General features: G+C 44.0%; 1 protein-coding gene across 1 annotated transcript; it reads left to right on the top strand.

Annotated features, from left to right (window-relative positions):
• Positions 1–8,007: 8,007 nt before the first annotated feature.
• CLN8 (CLN8 transmembrane ER and ERGIC protein) lies at positions 8,008–13,380 on the top strand. The gene is made up of 3 exons (XM_087776737.1): positions 8,008–8,151; positions 9,533–10,202; positions 10,603–13,380. The coding sequence occupies exons 2-3, from the start codon at positions 9,660–9,662 to the stop codon at positions 10,915–10,917; spliced, it is 858 nt and encodes a 285-aa protein (XP_087632863.1). The 5' UTR covers positions 8,008–8,151; positions 9,533–9,659; the 3' UTR covers positions 10,918–13,380.
• Positions 13,381–18,443: the final 5,063 nt, after the last annotated feature.

The following is an 18,443-nucleotide window of genomic DNA, read 5'->3' as shown; positions in this document are numbered from 1 at the left end:
GCCTTGACGCATGCAGCTCATCTGGGAAGGAGAAAATGAGTCAATATCTACATAGACTCTCAATATGCCTTCGGGGTGTGCCATGCAATAGGAATGCTATGGAAAGAATGAGGATTTCTTACATCAGGGAAAAGGGTATCCAATGGAGAGGAAATACAAAATTTGCTGGAATCAGTCCCACTACCCAAAGAAATTGCTGTGATACATTGCCCAGCCCATACCAAGGACACTACGGCAATTAGTAAAGGAAACGCCTTAGCTGATGCAGCTGCGAAGGCTGCAGCCCGGCAACCTCTGAGAGAGTGTATGGTTGCAATCTCAATGGAAAATCAGAACAAATGGCAAAATTTAAGAGACCCCAAAACAATGGGAGAAGTGTGAAGCAAAACAAGATGACAGCAGAATAAGGATGATTGGAGGAAAACCAGCTTTGCCAAAGAAATACTTAATTACCATGGCCAGATGGTTTCACGACAAAGCTCATGGAGGAGCAGAGGCAGTGGCTAACCAGGTACAAAAAATATGGACAGCACCAGGAATTTATGCCTTCACAAAAAGGATCACCAGCAGCTGCCCAACCTGCCAAAAGTTTTCAAGTATCAAGCCAAGCTCAGAGTGAGGGGGACAACCATGGGCCTACTTCCCTTCTCAGAGTGAGGGGGACAACCATGGGCCTACTTCCCTTCTCAGGGATGACAAATAGATCACGTAGATCGCTAACCGCCAGTGGATACAAACATTTATTAGTCATAGTAGACCAACTGTCACGTTGGGTAGAAGCTTTATCCACGAGAAAAGCGGACACAGGAGGACTAGTAAAAGAATTATTAATAGAAATTATACCCAGATGTGGAATTCCCAAATCAATTGAATCAGACAGGGGGGACAGGTAAAAAGAATGAACAGAACCTTAAAAGAAAAGATAGCAAAAACATCCACAAACACTGGTTTGAAGTGGCCGGACGCATTGCACTTAGCTCTATGGGATGTGTGAAATGCCTTGTGACAACCCACAGGACTAACGCCAGCAGAAATTCTCTTTGGGAGACATTTGGCCATAACAGGGACCTATATCCCAGCTAAGACCAGCCTGTTGGATGGAGATGAACGATTGACCCAGTACGTTATAACTATGCATAAACAGTTTGCAGACCATAAAAAAATATGCTCAAATGGTACCAGTCGGCACCACCTGAAGTACAGGTACAGGACATACAGCCTGGGGATAAAGTCCTAATAAAGATATTTTCCTGAAAGTCTAAGCCAGAACCAAAATGGGAAGGGCCGTATACTGTTTTACTATGCTTTTATTTTGCTGTTAAAGTTTCAGGAAAAGAAAACTGGATGGACCACTCACACATCGAACAAGTGAGGGATAGCCAACCGGCTGACAAAATGAAACACCCCTTAGGATCCTCTCTATTAGCACTGGGGACTAATCAATGATCTTTGTCTGACATATTAAGTAGGAATGCTTAATAAAAAAACAAAGAGAGGACTGTTGTAGAAGTCACTTTCTAGCTCAAATAAGAATCCAAAGACCTATTGAAGCCTTAGACTGCAAGCTGTGAACATTCACCTAGATATACTGGCCATATGCTGCACTCTTACTTCGCTACATGAAGGAAGGCCCTGAAACTGGTGCAAACCAGGAAGGTAAGGTAGCCAAAACCATCAGCAGAAGCTGCAGCTATTCAAGCTAAGAGAAGGAATGTCCTGTCTGGAGGCAGGGAAAGGATCCAATAAGGAACAAGAAGACCCCCAGACTTAAATATCACTACTGGACTGAACCGTCACATGAGGGGAGGGGAACTTAGACTGTAAGGGTATAATTGCCCAGGGATCTCTTTGTTTGGGGTCCCTCTCTGGAGGCACCCAGCTCGAGCTGCTCTTCACTGCTGTACCACTCAATAAATTCCCCTGGCGTATGTCATGTCAGAGACTCTGCTTCGGGAAAACCTAAGGTCGAGCCTGAAGGCAGAAAGCACCCGAGGGTGAGTGAGTGAGTGAGTGAGTGAGTGAGTGAGTGAGTGTGTGTGTGTGTGTGTGTGTGTGAGGAGTCGAAAAGGGGCGCCCATCAGCTCAACGGAGCTGTCTGCTGCACAGGGACTCTGGTGCTAGCAGTTAAAGTCTCGGGTGGTGTGTGTGCGACTCCCTGGATGGTGTGCGAATGCTCATGCAGCTGCTGCTCCCTTAACACGTATTCCAAGAAGTCATTTAAGCTGTTGAGAACTTTGTCAATATGATGGATTTTCTGTCATTTTACTGAAATCCCCAGAAGTAAACTTATTAGATTACTGACTGAGGCCACAGAAATGTTCCCCGTTTCTGCCCACCATTGCCAAGCAGCAATTGTAAGGTCCTTGACTTCACCTCAGATGATAGTTTTCATAGGAACTGTTTGAAACTGTCTACAAATACAACCGAAAGATGGTCTGAGGTGGCAATCTGGGATCAAACCCTTGGTAGAGATCCACATCTAAGCCAGCCATTCACTGCTCTGTTTCTAACTTGACAATCATCATTTTGCCTGCTGGTAAAGTCCCTAGTTTCTATTCAAGTGAGACTACCTGGAGCTAAATAAAACTCCAAAATGATAAGCATATATTCCATAAGACAGACACAGAACTTTCCTTTGATTCTTGAAGAGGCACTGGAGGTACCTGTGTGAGAAAGAAGGACTAGAGATTCTAGGTAAACCTGAAACACCAGTTAAACTAACCTTCATGACTACAGCCATGAAGCAAGAGCCTAACTACTAAGGCAGAATAACTTGTTCCAGTGAACATTGTTAAGACCTGTAGCTTGGTGAGGGAGAAATAAAAAGGTTCCACTGCAAACCCAAGCTTGTATCTTCACGTCATGCTAGTTACCTGAAGCCAACCAGAAGCAACTGAGGAACTTACATCCGGGATTGGATACAGTCAGTACTATTCTTATTTATTATTCCTATGGGGTAAAAGAAGTGGTTATAGTGTCACCAGTGATGCTGGGCACCACTGGAGGTGAAAATCCTCAGGAAGGAGCATAAAGAAGCATTGACTAGCCAGGGCTCTAACAAAGTTAGGGAGAAGAGGGAGAAAAAAAAAATATATGATGAAATATATGTAAGCAGTGATTCAAGAGACATGTTTGTGATACATGGAACATAAAGAGGAGCTTGCAAAATAGAGAATAAGAAGGCTTTGGAGTGAGGTGTGAATTTAAGGAGACAAAGAAGAGGTGGAGCAGCAACGTGTTACGCATCGCAGATTAACTGCAAGGCTAATGGGAGAGAGAAGTTGAGATTTAGAGAAATTCTTGAGAGAAATGGTTGGACCAAGTAGGAGAGAGCTTGAGAGCGTCTTGTAACAAAATAGAAATAAATTAAGATTAGAAGAAAAAAGGGTAGGATATCTTGCCTTGAATGGAAGTAAAAGAATGAGAAGGGAGGAAATACTGAAGAAGTAATTGCCCAAAGGCTGTACTTGGTGAGGTCCAATTAAGCAGTGGACAGGGAATGACCAGACATCACAGGGTCAGCATGGGTAAGATAAACATCCTGAACTGTATCTACACCAAACAGAGCTTTTTTAGTGAGACTGGGATGAAGGGCAATACTCAACAGCAGTTGTATACCTCCAGCATTTTCACAAAATGTTCACATAGTAAAGAGAAATGGAGGATAAACTTGAGAGGGACTGAGCAAAGAATCTCCAGGTTTTCTACATTATTTGCATTATCTGGAAAGATTCAAGAAGGCAGAAACAGCCAGTTTCATGCTACTATTTTTCCCACAACTGGTAGTTCAAAGTCTGGATGCTCAGCAAATCTGAATTTTTAAAAATTTTGACAATATCAAGTGCTTCAAGGCAACTATTATCACTATCTGTTCTAGAGCATAAGGAGTTGATTAACTCATTTAAAACTGACCATAAGTGAAAAGGAGTTTGTAGAAACTAGTACTGATCTCCAAGTACTGAGGAAAGCAAACCAGCCTGGCTAGATGAATATGTTATGCAATGTAAAGGCTTTCTGAATCCTTGGCACACATGAAAGCCTTGTAATACAGGTTTTCTGAAAGAAGTACAGTATGCTTCCTATTAGCTGAGAGGAAAAATGCCTTAAACAAGCATATTCAAAGTGCTCCTTGGAATAACTGTACTTTGCATGTAGGAATACTGCATAAGTACTTGTTAGACAAGAATCAAGAGAGCTCTGAGAGTCTGTGTAAAACATTAGCGAAGCAAGATTACTCATGTGGTATTGCCACAGAGTTCCTTGAGGCGGGCATGTAGTGAACCTCCCGCAGACTAGAAGCAAAGCTCCCACAATTAGTAGTAAAGGTCGCATAGATTTGAATACAGACTGCAGATTAATAGGTGGTAAAGGATCAAATTTCACTTTAAAAAAAGAATTCAAGAAGCATGTCACTGAAAATATATGATTATGTGACAGGTCAGCACAAGCTGCGCACATATGCATGGATCTGTGTCTGTAAATGTGCAAGCTTTTCTAAAACTTTGGGAAGAGAGGGCTAAAATCTTTTGAGAAGTCAACGAGGTCTTGTCTTTTAAAGTAGCAGTAGACTTTTCATCCTCTATTGGGAAGATTACCAGCTCAGGTTTTATTTATACTCGTAGGACTTAGTTCAACATACAGGACTGCTGACTACAAGTCTTTGGTACTCCGGAATTAAAAAATTAATGAAAATAATCTAAGGCAGTAACTTCAGTTCCTTCATATGCTACTTAGAGGATGAGAGCGAGCTATAAAACTATCACAAAACAGCCTCATCATGCAGGATTCCTTCCAATCTACATCTCTCCACTGCTGCCACAGGTAATTTCTGGCCACTTCGCCATCACGCCATGTCTCCTGCAGACAGAAAACTCCCCTCTGTTGCCATAGCAAAAGGCAGAATTCAGGGTGGCTTATTCTGGACTCTTATGCCCCTACGGGTCCAAGGCAAATCTTCACAGGATAAACAGTTGTCTGCAATGGAATGATTCATTTGATAATGGGATTGAAACTCCTTTCTCAACCCATCCCTGAAACATTCCTCAACTCACTGCCAATGGCAACAGAAGCACCAGTTGGCTATATTCTGTATTCCCACCACACATACACACAAGCACTCCTACATGTCCTAGAATAGCCATCCTGCAACCTCTGCACTAACCGTAGGCTCCCCTCTCACTGAAGGTCTCGCTGGTTGCCCTTATGTCCTCCATACACACCTCCTAAGCCTCTGCCTGTAATGCAGCACCACTGAGGGGGCCTCTGTAAGTACAGGGAGCAGAAGGACTTGGGATCATGGCACTCCAATTTGCGGAATGAAGAAAAAAAAAGTGATAAAACTAAAGACATTTTTAACTATCAGCTATCTGTATATTAGTAAATACAACAGAGAAGCTACTGATTCATTACTGCATGCAATATTTAATTACTAGTATGCTACCTGGAAGAAGTTTGGCCTGTGTCAATTAGTACTTTTTTAGACGGTTCCTGGGTCCCATTTGAAGCAGGCGTCTGATCAAAATGACCTTCTGAAGCCAACATTTCTACGGATGTTTTGGGAGACAGTGTGTGCCAAAATCATATTCAATGGGCAGCTGGGAAGTAACCACTCCATTTCAAAGTAAAAGGCAGCCCCCACATGGCGGGCTGTACAGATGTAGCCACTGAGGCAACAAAACGCAGATACTGTAAAGTGCAAAAAAACCACATTCAGTTCTTGACTGCAGGCAAGCACTACCAAACCAGTATAAAGGGGCTCTCAGCTACAAGGGGCAGATCGCCCAGACTGCAGGCAGGGCTCCCTGCCTGGAGGCGCTCTTTGCTCTTCCAGCCGTGGCATTCTGAAGATGCCAAGAAAGTCTTCCAAAATCGAGACAGTGCAGATAGTCGGGAAATTTGGATTTGTACAGGGCACACTGTAGCATCCAGCCAGCACGGCTGTAAAAGGGAGAACTGAATATGACATAATATGAAAGATGAGCCTCACTGCAGGAAGAGCCATTTTGAAATACTTGAAGTGATTGTAATTACCATAATGAGGCACCTATTAAAAAGTTGTCACTAAGTATGGTTGTAGTATCAGTAGATTCAGAAAGTAACACTAAACTATTACATCATGGCTATGGCTGGTAGTAATTAAAAAATGAGATTTTGCTTGAGAAGGCAAGAAAGGCAGCGAAGAGAAGTAAAATCCCCAAGAAAGACAACAGCCTATCTGTGATCTTGTTTTTTACGGTGCGATCACAGTTCCTTGTATGTCAGTAAAAAAATTTTCTGCCTCAAGGTGTTAAAATTTAAAGGAAATCTTTAAAGACACCTATGTGAAAAATAAAATTAGGGGAAGATAAAACACATGCCCTTGGCGCATCAGCCCCATCATGTTACTTGGGACAGCAATTTCTTCCAACAATAGCTCACCCAGCTTTTGCTTGTTCAGCTGTCTCATCCTTTCCATGTTACCCAGGACAGATCCGGCATCTGTTAGGGAACAGAAGTTATTAAATGAATATCCACCACCAGCTAGGAAGCACTACCCAAGTGACAGCTCCTCCTGTTCTTCTCCTTGGCATCTCTCAGGCCCTGTAGCCCGTTTTCCCCTTCAGAGTTAGTAAACAGCTCTGACCGTATCCCAGAGCTTTGCAAACAACTTACTCTTGCTTTTGTGCGAAGATGAATCCTTCTGTCTACAAGACAGAACTTGCTAGCCCACATCATTAGCATCTCTGTCACTTGATCACGAGTGTGCTCTTTGCATGAAATAGGTATTTTGGCTGAAATTTCTTGCCCTGCATTTACCGCTGGGCCTGGGCCTCCTGGGCAGAGATGAAGTTCCGGGCAGCGGAGCGGAGCGGTGGGTGCCTGCCCTCAGGGCACACGGGCACCTCCTGGCTGCGCGGGCGAGGCTTCGGCCAGGCCCTGCTCTCCCGTGGGGCTGCCTGTAGAGGAGCTGGGGGGGATGGTGTAACGCCTCACACTCCGCACGTTAAAAGGAGACAGACGCAGCAGATTTTGTTCCCAGCCGTTTCCCATAAACAGCTGGGGCTGGCTGCCCGTTATCTAGACTACGGAGGTGGCCTATGGACAGATCTTACTTTTCACAGAGCTTGGGAGGGGTCCGTCAGGGACAGGGTTATCGCAGTAGCAACTAAAAGCAAACACACAAAACCCCTCCTGCCCAGTTATCCTGCTGCTGTGGTGGGAGCCAGTTTTCCACAGGGAATGGCGGCACTTCCCTCTCCCCGGCTGGAAACCGAGCACCCGTCAGGCTTCCAGGACTGATTTCCCAGCTCAGGTCTCTCACCACAGGTCGACCCAGCTTAGGATCATGGCTGATCTAGGCCAGTCCTTTGTGTAAGAGAAGTTGTGGCTTGACTTTATTTTTTGGTGGAGCCACTTGGTCCGTTATGGGACTGAGCTTTTCCCTGGTGAACCTTGCGGTCACCGCCAGTCCCGCCACGCCTGCCGAAGCCAAACGAAGTCCCAGGCGCGGGGCCGGGCACAGCCCGCTGTGCTTTCGGTGGCGCTCCCCGGTGATGCTCGCAAGGCCCAGCCGGGCTGAGTCACTGGGATGACAGCACCAATTTTCACAAGTATGGAGAGAATCATGTAGCAGAACTCCATGACATCCATTTAATAATTTGCTGTATGTAATGAAATTGGATAATCACAGGTAGAGGTATTGGCTATGGCATCACTGCTACTTCTTTTTTTATTATTTTTATTGCTGAACAGGCATCTGTTAAACATTATTAACTTTTCAGTGGTGGTGATGAGCCTGCTGTTAGGTGAAGAAAACCCCCGTCTAACCACGGCTCCCGCCTGGAGCGACGCCCGCCGCCCGCCGCCCGCCGCCCCCCGCCCCGCCGGACCGCGCTCCCCGGCCGCCTGCCCCCCCCCCCGCCCGAGTGGTATAGCCGCACCCCCCCCCCCCCAGGCTCCCGGTGGTTCGTGCCGCCGGGCCAGCGCCCTGCGGGCGGGGGCGGCGCGCGGCGCATGCGCAGGGGGGCGTGCGGCGGCGGCCCCGCGGAGGGCGCTGGTTGTGGGCGTCGCGGCGGGTCGGGCCTCCCGCGGCCGGTGGGACCGGGCGCTGCCGGGAGGCCGGCGGTCCCGGAGCCAGGAAGGGCCGGCCCGCCATCGCGGGGAGCGCTGTGGGTGAGGAGCGGCGGGTGTGAGCGAGGTCTTGGGCGCCGGGGCCGGCCCTCCCGGCCTGCGTGAGGGGCTCGGCGGCGGCGGGGGCAGGGCGGGACGGGGCGTGGGGCGTTGGTGTCGCTGCCGGTGTTTGCGTGGGGGCGGAGGAGCTATGGCGGCCCGGCTGGAGCCAGGGCTTGCCGCAGTGGGTCGCGCTGCTCAGGCCCTGTTTTCGTGCCATCGGATGAGCGTGTGTTACCCCGGTTTTCCCCCGGGAGATGGCGGGGGGGGGGGGGGGGGAGGGGCTGGTGGGACTCCACCTTCGAGTCCGTCCTGTTAGGTCTGGGGCCCTCGGAGCGGCGCTGGCAGTCCGCTCCCCCGCCGCTCCCTGGAGGGGGGCCTCTGCGAGCAGAGGCCAGGGTGAGCAGGTCCCTGCAGGGTCTGGGTTGTGGCGGTGGCATTTGGTGCATGGTGAAGCAAGGCGGGCGCATCTCACCAAGGGCTCAGTGCTCGGTGGTCGTTCTGGCTTTCTCATCTAGCTCCCACCAAACTCCCAAACGCACTGTGGTTCTGAGCATTTACAGGCTCCGGTGGGTCTAGTGGCCATGCTGATACCGCCTAAATTGTTCATAAAATGATCTGGCATTCAAATATTTCAGTATTATCTGGCTTTTCTCTCCCCACAAACCTTTGGTTCTGAACTATGCTGTGTTCAGGAAGTTTCAGCTAACTTGAGGCACTTACTGCTGGGCTGTTCAGTTAATTACGTCAATGTTGTTAATAATACATATTAATGTTGCTTGTCTGCATTCCATACTCTTCTTGCATTTTTGGAGTATGTTTTCTGTTGGAAAGTGGTTTAATATTCAGAAACTGATTGCAAAGTCTTGTTTTGAGATATGATCCTGAAAGCCCTTTTCTGTGTAAGCGGTCTGGCTTACTGGATTAAGTTTTTGTGGTTTTATGTCTGGGATCTGTATTTGAGATTCTGAATTGCACCCAAAGCCATAGGAATGGGTGGAAAATCAGTGAGGGGAAAGCAGGGGAGTAGGAGAATAATGGAGTAGGAGAATAACTCCACGCTGCTGTTGAAATAAAAGTTTCACAAGTAGAGAAAACAGGGTTTGCTTCTTGTATGCTTCTCTTCCTCTTTCTTGCCTTCCTACTTTGCCCTCTTCAGCTTTTGTTTCAGTGCATTACTTTGTACTAGTACAGATTTTTGCAGGCTAATTGTTAAAAACATTGCTTGAGTTTTTTGGTCTGGCTGTCTACCTGTCTTTGGGATGCCTTCCTAATGGCAACAGGACCAAAGTCGTAACTGCAGTGGAAGTGAGTTCTCTATGGTTCAGAAGCTATGTATGTGGATGACTTAAAAATTCACTTAATTTTTTTCTTCTTGTTCCAGATGGAAAAGAAGAGTTCATGGTTTCTGGTTTGCATAATAGAAGAGGCTGAATAGGCATAAAGGAGACTATAGTGCGGGTGAGAAGCATCAAGCCCATTGGAAGGCTTTGCTCTGTAAAAAAGAAGAAATGAATCCTGCAAATGAGGATCCAGTGTTTGGGACCATTTTTGACTGGGACTATCTCTTATGGGAAGTTCGTTTGACATTTTTAGCTGCTGGTTTTTTAATCTACTTGGGAGTATTTCTTCTGTCTCACTGGTTGTCTTCATGGACGAGTACCACTTACCGTGCCTTGTCAGCAAAGGAGAAGGTGTTTTGGAATATGGCGGTCACACGTGGTGTGTTTGGACTTCAGAGTTGTGTTGCTGGGTTATGGGCTTTGCTTATAGATCCTGTTTTTCATGCTGACAAAGTGTATTCACAGCAAAAGTGGAGTTGGTTTAACTGTTTAATAGCTGCTGGATTTTTCTTGCTTGAAAATGTAGCTGTTCACATGTCCAACATTATTTATAGAACGTTTGATGTATTCTTGGTAGTTCATCACTTGCTTGCTTTCGGTGGCTTGGCTGGTCTAGTAATTAATGTGAAGTCTGGACATTATCTGCCTTTGATGGGAATGTTGCTGGAGATGAGTACTCCCTCAACGTGCATTTCCTGGATGCTTCTAAAGGTAAGAACGTGATAATTTTCAAATTATGTTTGTGACAGTTCTCATGCATCTCACTCGTCCATAGGTAATCTGTGTGGTTTGTCTAGATAGCTTTTCAGCAAGACTGCGTTCATCTAACTGATACCCGTGTTATTGTGATACCTGCTTTTGTCGTGATGGTATTTCTGTAGTCCTTCATATAGGTTTCTGTGTGATGCTGTGCGGATAGTGAGATGGTATAGATTCATTCAGAGTTTGAGATGCCGTATGCATGGGGAATATCATAGCTCTACGTGGAAAAAATGCCTGAGAGCGTGTGTGTGTGAAAGCTGGATATTTGCAGTAGTTCTACAGATTCCTCAGTTCCTTATCTTGAAGTAACAATCTCACTTTGCATACTTTCTGTTCTTGTTTTTTCTAGGCTGGCTGTGCTAATACCTTTTTCTGGAAGGCAAACCAGTGGGTGATGATCCACCTGTTTCACTGCCGCATGATTCTTACTTACCATATGTGGTGGGTGTGTATTTTCAATTGGAATGCTGTGATAGAAAATCTGGGACTTATTCATTTTATTGTTTTATTCTCGGGATTATTTGCCGTTACACTAATACTTAACCCATACTGGACATACAAAAAAACGCAGCAACTCCTCAGCCCAACTGACTGGAACTTTGAAAATAAAGCAACAGAAAATGGAACATTAAATGGTGAAACACATCAAAAGAAGAGGATGTAACACTGAAACAGCTCTTTCCTAGTAGGATAGTGGAAGAATACAACGGGAAGTAGTTCTTTGCCCATGAAGTAGAACCTTTTGCAAGAAGCTCATTAACACAGTGATTCCTTGCTGGTAGTATTCTGTATGCATCAGAAGTATTTAAAAGCATTGTTTGTGTTTCATAAATGCATACACATAAGATCTTCAACCTCTTAGTTATGAATTACACCCACAATTTTGTCAGGTTGGACAGTATTTCATGATTTAGTAGTGACATGCTGTCTAATGGTTTCCTTTGTCCTAATAGTTCCAAGTGACTTTACAGTTAATTTGTCGATTAAGCTCAGCTTGAATCAAGTTTAGCTTGAATCCTATTTCACATACATTGGAGGTACTGATACTGGAAATTACGTTGTTTATTAAGATCGATTATGACCCAAGTTAGGTATGCATGGGTACCTAGTTCCTGTGTGCCATTAAATCATTCCAAGTGGCTGAATTGGTGAGTGGTAGAATGCAGTCATGGCTGGGTTTGGGGTTTTTGTTTGTTTGTTTCTTTTTTCTTTTAAGTGCACTTGAGGAAGATAATTGTTTGAGTGTTCACTGTCAAAGTGAGTTGTAGTTTTTTCCAGGTTGTCCTCAGTATTGGAGGAGTTCATATCCACCACAAACATGCATGTGGGGATGCAGGCATTTGTTATACTGGTGGTCTAACTAGCTAATCATAGTGGTCCCTTCTGGACTTGAAATCAGTGAAATACAAGAGGCAACGATAGAACGTTTGACTGTGTTTCATCCTTGAAAAGATTGCTGGTTGATTGGTAAAATTTTCTTTGTAGGTCCCACATGAGCAGTCATGCAGTTAGTTCCCCTAGTGCTCCTGTTATGGTTCCTCTTATTTTTGGAAATTCTCTTAGAGGGTTTTAGAATCTGAGGTGACTCCTCTGTGGAGGAAAGCCCATATCACCTCCTTTAGGAGTTCAGTTGTTCTTTTAGTATTTTTATTTTACTTCGAAGAACATACAAAGTGACGCTAACAATCCTTTGCATTTTGTCTGCCACATGACTAAATCTTTCCTAGACCTAAGGAATAGGGTTACTTTTTAGATAGGAGCTTAGCAAATTGTGGTGGATGTTCTCCCACTAATAGTATTGGTCTGACGGTTCCTGGGTGGAATGTTGGACAGCGGATGAAGGTATAAAGATCACAATAGAAGAGAGTGACGCCTAGTGGCAGGAGAATGGCAAAGATATTAATTAATTTTGGCGCACTGAGCTAGTGAGATAAAAAGCCCGTCATTTGAAACTTTGTCGTGTAGTGTGACGTGACTGCTACACAGATTCATTTTCCAAAGTAGTAAGACTGGGCAAGCCCAAGCTGTGAAGAACTTTAGGTGAAGGCATGTGTTAGAGGCTTTGTGTACTGATCTGTGGTGGACCATATTGTTTTAAATGTGTGAGGGAAACACTGCTGTAAACAACCCCATTTTATTAATTTTTGGTGGGAGTGTCTTTGATTTTGTTCTGAGTGAAGGGAAGAAGCTAGTGGTCAGGTTGCTGTGTCCCCTAATTCACTCTGTGTGAGCACAGAGTTGAAGAGCTGCTCTGTGAGGGAGAGGAAACTTCTTACCATTAGGTCACAAACGGATAGCCAGATCTTGTTGACAGTGATGAAGTGGTGAATATCTGAAATTGCACGTTCAAAACTAGGCTGAGAGGGTCATAGTAGTTTTACACAGCAACTCTTATCTGTTATCCTGCTGATACTCAATAGAGAAAATCTAAATTTTGTGCTACCTTCTTATTTCTGAGCAGGCCAGAACGAGGTTGCTGTGTTTTGGCAGTGTTGCCTGTCTGGACACCATCCTATAGAAAAAAGGGCTCTTTAAAGCTTAAAATTATGTACTTCTCCTGAGGGGTTGTGTGTGGAGAGTAATGTTAAAAGTACTTTAGAAGAAAGCAGAGGGGTGAACAGAAACAGAACCCAAATATGTGATCCGAATGCGTATCTTGCAGAATCCAAACCTCACTTGCAGGAGTTCCAGGGGGGAAGGCGGAGGGTAAGTCACCAGATGTCAAAATGATGGTGTGCTCTATGCAGCTTAAAACTTAAAGGTCTGGATTCGATAAAACAAGGTAATAATTATAAAAATCCCAGCTACAGAATTCTGAACAATCCTAACACAAAACGGAAGCATCAGAACAGAAGTAAGTTTGGGCCCAGTATGTAATTCTTCTAGTGTCTGGCTAAAGGAGGTGAAGTTTCTATGTGCTAAAATAAAAGAATATGGAGGGTTGGGGTTAGTAGTGAATTGGGGCTGAATAAAGAGATTATCCGTGGTCCAAGCGGACAGGTGGCTAGTTACGTCAGTGGCACCAGACTTCCAAAGTTTAATATTTTTTATTATTAATTTGTGGAATGTTAAGTGGATTTTAAATCTTTCATTAAAAGTATTTTTTATCGTAATAAGGTAATCTTTTTAGTATGCATCTTAGTGTGAGTTTTTTTCACGCAAAGACTGTTACGGCATATCTCAAAAATCTTTTGCATGTTTTAACTATATAATTAATAATACTTAAGAGCACCTGTTAACCTAAAGACTGCTAGACCTGCTAGAACAAGACAGCTATGCAATAAAGCAAATAACAGCACTATTTTATTTCTGTTGGTTTGAGGGGTGAGGGGATTTTACAGTCCAGCTAGAAATATAGCAGGACATAAAAATGCAGACAACCTTTCTTCTTCATCTTGATGGCCTAGAGTTGGAGTTACCAGTTCTGTTACACAGAGCCTGTTTTTCTTATACTCAAATGTTTCTTCATTGCCTTTTGGCTGCTCCCTTCAAGAGGATTTGCTGGTTTATGATTGTGGATGACTGTCTCATTGCTCTGAAACAAGACTGGCAAAGTTCTCTAACTGAGGGTTGTGGCATCTAATTACTCCTATAATGAAGTGCTGCTTTTCAACCCAAAGATAGACAAGCCATAGTTTGTTTATAAATTTTGTTAATGTGAAACTAATCCCAGTCCTATTGGGCCTCTCTTAGAAGGCCTCATCCGCAATCCAATGTAGAAGGATTCAGTCAGCTTCAGTAGTGGCTGGATCTGGTCACAGGGTGTGCTGCTGCCCCATGATTTGGAAAACTCTTGCATAATATGTTTTTGAGTGAATTTTTTGTTTGCCTAGGTGACTATTAGAGACTTCATCCTGCTTTCTCTTTGGACAAGCTTATTCAAGGAGTGCTGTTTGTGTCACCTTTCTGTCTAAAGCTTTTAAAAAAAACCCACAAACCCAAAACAAAGAACAAACTATGACAGGGTGGAGGTGTTTGGGTTTTTTTTTTTGTGTATGGAGTTTTTTTGTTGGTGTTGGTTTTGTTTTGGTTTTTTTTAAAGAAAAATGTCTGATCTAAGACACCCTAGCCAGGCATCTGGTTCTTACTGTCTTCGTACAGCATTCCTAAATCACAGTTTGTGTTTGCCTCCATTTGTGTCCTGTCTTATGTTTTTTCCAAAATCTGTTGTCGTTTCCCCTCCCACCCATCAATTTTTCTGTAAGGTTTACTCTTACTTGCAGTACCGGTCATGATCTTGCAGCAGTCACATTACCACAGTGATGTCTTTGTCTAATACTTTTCAGCACGTACTGTTGGGCCCTTCTTCCATTAAATACCCATGTCCAAATCTTTCAGGGTTTTTTGCTTTTTCCTGATAACGCTGATTAAATATCGATGTCATGTACAGTTATAAGACACCTTTCTTAACCTCAAGTTCACTTAAAGTAATTTAGAAGTGTTAATCAAATTCAAGTATGCTCTTATAAAATACAACGTTTGAATGATACACCATCTTTACACTGTGTACATAAATAAAAGTATTTTATTGAATAATTGTCTACCGTGAGTTTCATTTACTGATTAAAATAATGGCTATTATTTTTTACTTGCTATTTGTAGCTTAAACGGGTTTTGCAGTGCGTGTTCTAAAAAGATGACTTGTTTATTTTGAAATATTCAGTTAAACTTGACAAAGGTAACGTCATATCCATGGAAATAGCTACAAAACCTTGTAAACTAATGTCCCTTCACCAACATTTAACATATATTAACATGAGCATGTTTAGTTACATGACTAAAACACTAGGAAGTGTGGTATATGTAAGTATATATTAAAAACGGTTAAAAAGCATCACTTGGAAATGACCCTTCTGGCTTCTATATTTGAAGTGTATGGTCTATTTCTGCATTAGGCTCTAACTGCGAAGACACTTCATGGTTTAGTTATGAGCCACATTAATTTAAAAAAAAAACAAACCAAAACCAAAACAACAAAAAAACTGAAAACCAACAACTTGTCGCATTGCTAAATAACAAAATACAATCCTAGCATTAAATGTGTACGTGGTGCTTTGCAGGAATTAATTCCTGATGCTTTTTAGCATTAGTGAGTTAAAGGAAAATAGCGTCATTACTGACATTTTAATTATTCTTATGAGAATGCACTGTGTAAGCAACTGGCTGGCATAATTTTGCTAGCTGCCTCTGCAGTGAAGTCCTCCAGATTAACTGAAGCAGAAGTAAGACATTCATGTGTAAAGCTCTGCTAACTGTGGAATGTGTGTGGGTACAGACTGGGACGAGAAGAACAATGCGTAATAGTATTTGTATTAATAAGTCCTTTTTTTTTGGGTAAATAATATGTAAAAGGAATTTAAATGTTGTTAATGTTTTGCTATTCAGATGTTTTCAATTAAATATATTAAAATAAATAATAATAAATATATTTACTAAGTAAATATATTTTACTTAGTAGTTCTTACCATATTCCCAGAAAAGCGTTAGAGCACACTTATGCTGACAGTGTTATTCAGCCATTACAATCTTCTGATCTTGTGTCATGGCACTGGTATTTAAGTTGATAATTTGCAACAAAAAATAAGTGATGGTCATGAATGAAGTAAATTATGCCTGTTGCTCTAGTTGTCGGCTGCCAGATGGATTTCCAGTGTTGGAAGAGACATTGCACGCTCTGGATCCGATTGACTAATTTGTGTGTGCTGCTAGCGGTTGTGTCAGAGCAGAAACAAGTGTTCTTGCAGCACATTGTGCCTTCCTGGTCTCCGTCAGTGAAACAGTGCTGAGTGAGGTGGAATGACAAAGATAACGATGCAGCAAACGTGCAAGGACATCGCAGTGTTCAAGGTGGCAGACAGGCCTAGCTTGAAAGGAAAGGAGTGGGGCCTGCTCGCATGTCCACAAAGAAGAAGAAAGCAAGGGAACTGGCCGTGCCATTGCTTGCTGCTATCTTTGTGTGTGCGTGTGTGCTGCTGAGTCAGCTAGGGTCACTTCTGAGTCCTTAGGGGTATGACCGGAGCAGAGAGAGTGGAAATTTGATACTAGCTTTATCAGATAAAGGATGCATTACTTCTGGTCTGAAAGATTTATTTCCTCATATGATTCTCTCTTTAGCTGCCTCTGCTCTTTTGAATGCTTCTTTCACATTAGCGCCATATAGGCTGACACTTTTCACCAATATGTCCTTTGACATTTGCTGTAAAGACTTGCGAGGATGTGCCTTGTTTTAGTACTGATAATTGATTGTGGCAGCTCCAGGTACTCACTCAACCTGACTTCTGTATTCCTATTGCTATATAGGTCTGCAACTTCCCTCTCCTGCTTTGCTACTTCTGCTGCCAAAAGCACTTTACCATGTGAATGCATTTTGTCACCAAAGCTGTGCTTACTGAAGTTTAAGCATGGGGCTTGTACCGAGCGGGAGGAAAGAATATACCTGAGAAGGGACTAATTTTGTAGAAGGTAGAGGGTTGACTTTCCTGTATTTCTGGACCATGCAGTTCTGCTGTCAGGATCTTTTAAGAGTAAATTGAGGTGGTAACTACGATACCTGGAAAAACAAAGCCATGCAGGCAAAATACAAAACTACAGAGAAGTGGTTTGTGTAGAGTAGACATGGAGCATCTAACAAATGCTTGATCATCTTGTCTTGTGAGTCATAATTACAGGAAGAAAGTGTATCCTGGAAAGCAGCAACAGCCTTGCTTAGGAGTCATAGGAAATAAATATGAAAAAAATTAGGAGGCTTTGGGATGAGGTAGCTGAGGCTGGTTGTTAGGTTGTACGGTGCTGACCAGGTTGCAGTTGGACATTGGTTATGTAGATCGTCTGATGCTTTAACTCTTCTTTTTTTCTCAGCAACATATTGTTTTAAGTGTCACTGTGACACTGGTTCAGGATAAGTTTGAGGACCTTTTTTAGGACATCAAAGTTCCCAAGCAATGTATTGCCCACGGCTGAAGGAGCCTACAGTGTGTTCTAATTCATAGTAATTTATTCTTGTATTATCATTGCCTTTTTATCTTACATAATTATTTTTTACCCCTGGGGGCTCTTTTGCATCCTCATGAGTACAAATCGGTCTGCTCTTTTATTTTCCTAGCCATCCTAATACTTTTTGTTTGCCACTTTTCCCACTTGAATTCCTTTTTCTTAAATGTTGGCAGCTTAAACTTGTACATGGTATTTCATACAAAGCCTTCTCAGTACCTTGTATCACACCAGTACTTCCTTTCCACCACTGGGAATAGCTCTGCTTCAGCCGAAGGTTGCACTTGCCTTTCACGGCTGCATGACCTTAGTGCTTCGTGGTCCCCCTCTGGCAGCAAAGTCATTCAAGTTTTTCCATTCCTCAGCTTCCGAATGAAGCAGAGCCATCAAAGCACGGTGAAATAACGAAAAGTACGAATTGGGTGTTATAGAAGTAAATTGTGCATATTACTGTACGGGGCGCAGGTGCCCAGGCACTGGCAGCGGGGGCTGCAGGGCGGCCTCTGTGAGGAGAGGCCGGGGCTGCCCCAAGCTGGACACAGCCGGTTCCAGCCGGCTCCAACCGACCCACCGCAGGGCACGGCTGAGCCCCGCGGCCACGGTGGGGGCGCCTCGGGGGAAAATATTTAAGAAAGGGTAAAAACATGACACGGGCAAAATAAGGGGTAAGGAAAAAAGTGAGAGGAGTAGGAGGGGGAGGAGGTGCTCCAGGCACCGGAGCAGAGATTCCCCTGCAGCCTCTGGAGGAGCCCATGCAGGAGCAGGTTTATCCTGAAGAACTGCAGCCTGTGGGAAGGACCCACGCTGGAGCAGGGGAGAAATGTGAGGAGGAAGGAGTGGCAGAGAGGAGCTGTTACGGACTGACCGCAACCCCCATTCCCCATCCCACCGTGCCCCTCCGGCTGGGGGAGGCAGAGGAGTCGGGAATGAAGGAGTGAAGTTGAGCCTGGGAAGATGGCGGGGAGGGAGGAGTTCTTACTTTTGTCTTTGTTTCTTGCCATTCTACTCTAATTTTTATTGGCAATCAATCAAATTTCTCCAACCGGAGTCTGTTTGGCCCATGACAGTAGTTGCTAAGTGATCTTCCTGTCTTCATTTTGACGCACGAGCTTTCCATCTTATTTTCTTCCCCTGTCCTGTTGAGGAGAGGGAGTGAGCGAGCGGCTGGGTGGGGGTCTGGCTGTTGGCCAAGGTCAACCC

This window comes from Nipponia nippon, unplaced genomic scaffold (assembly GCF_047370975.1).
Source record: "Nipponia nippon isolate SJK-2023a ecotype South Korea unplaced genomic scaffold, ASM4737097v1 scaffold_4, whole genome shotgun sequence".
NCBI lineage: Eukaryota > Metazoa > Chordata > Aves > Pelecaniformes > Threskiornithidae > Nipponia > Nipponia nippon.
The sequence above is the reverse complement of the archived record's forward strand: the minus strand, read 5'-3'. Positions and strand labels throughout refer to the sequence as shown.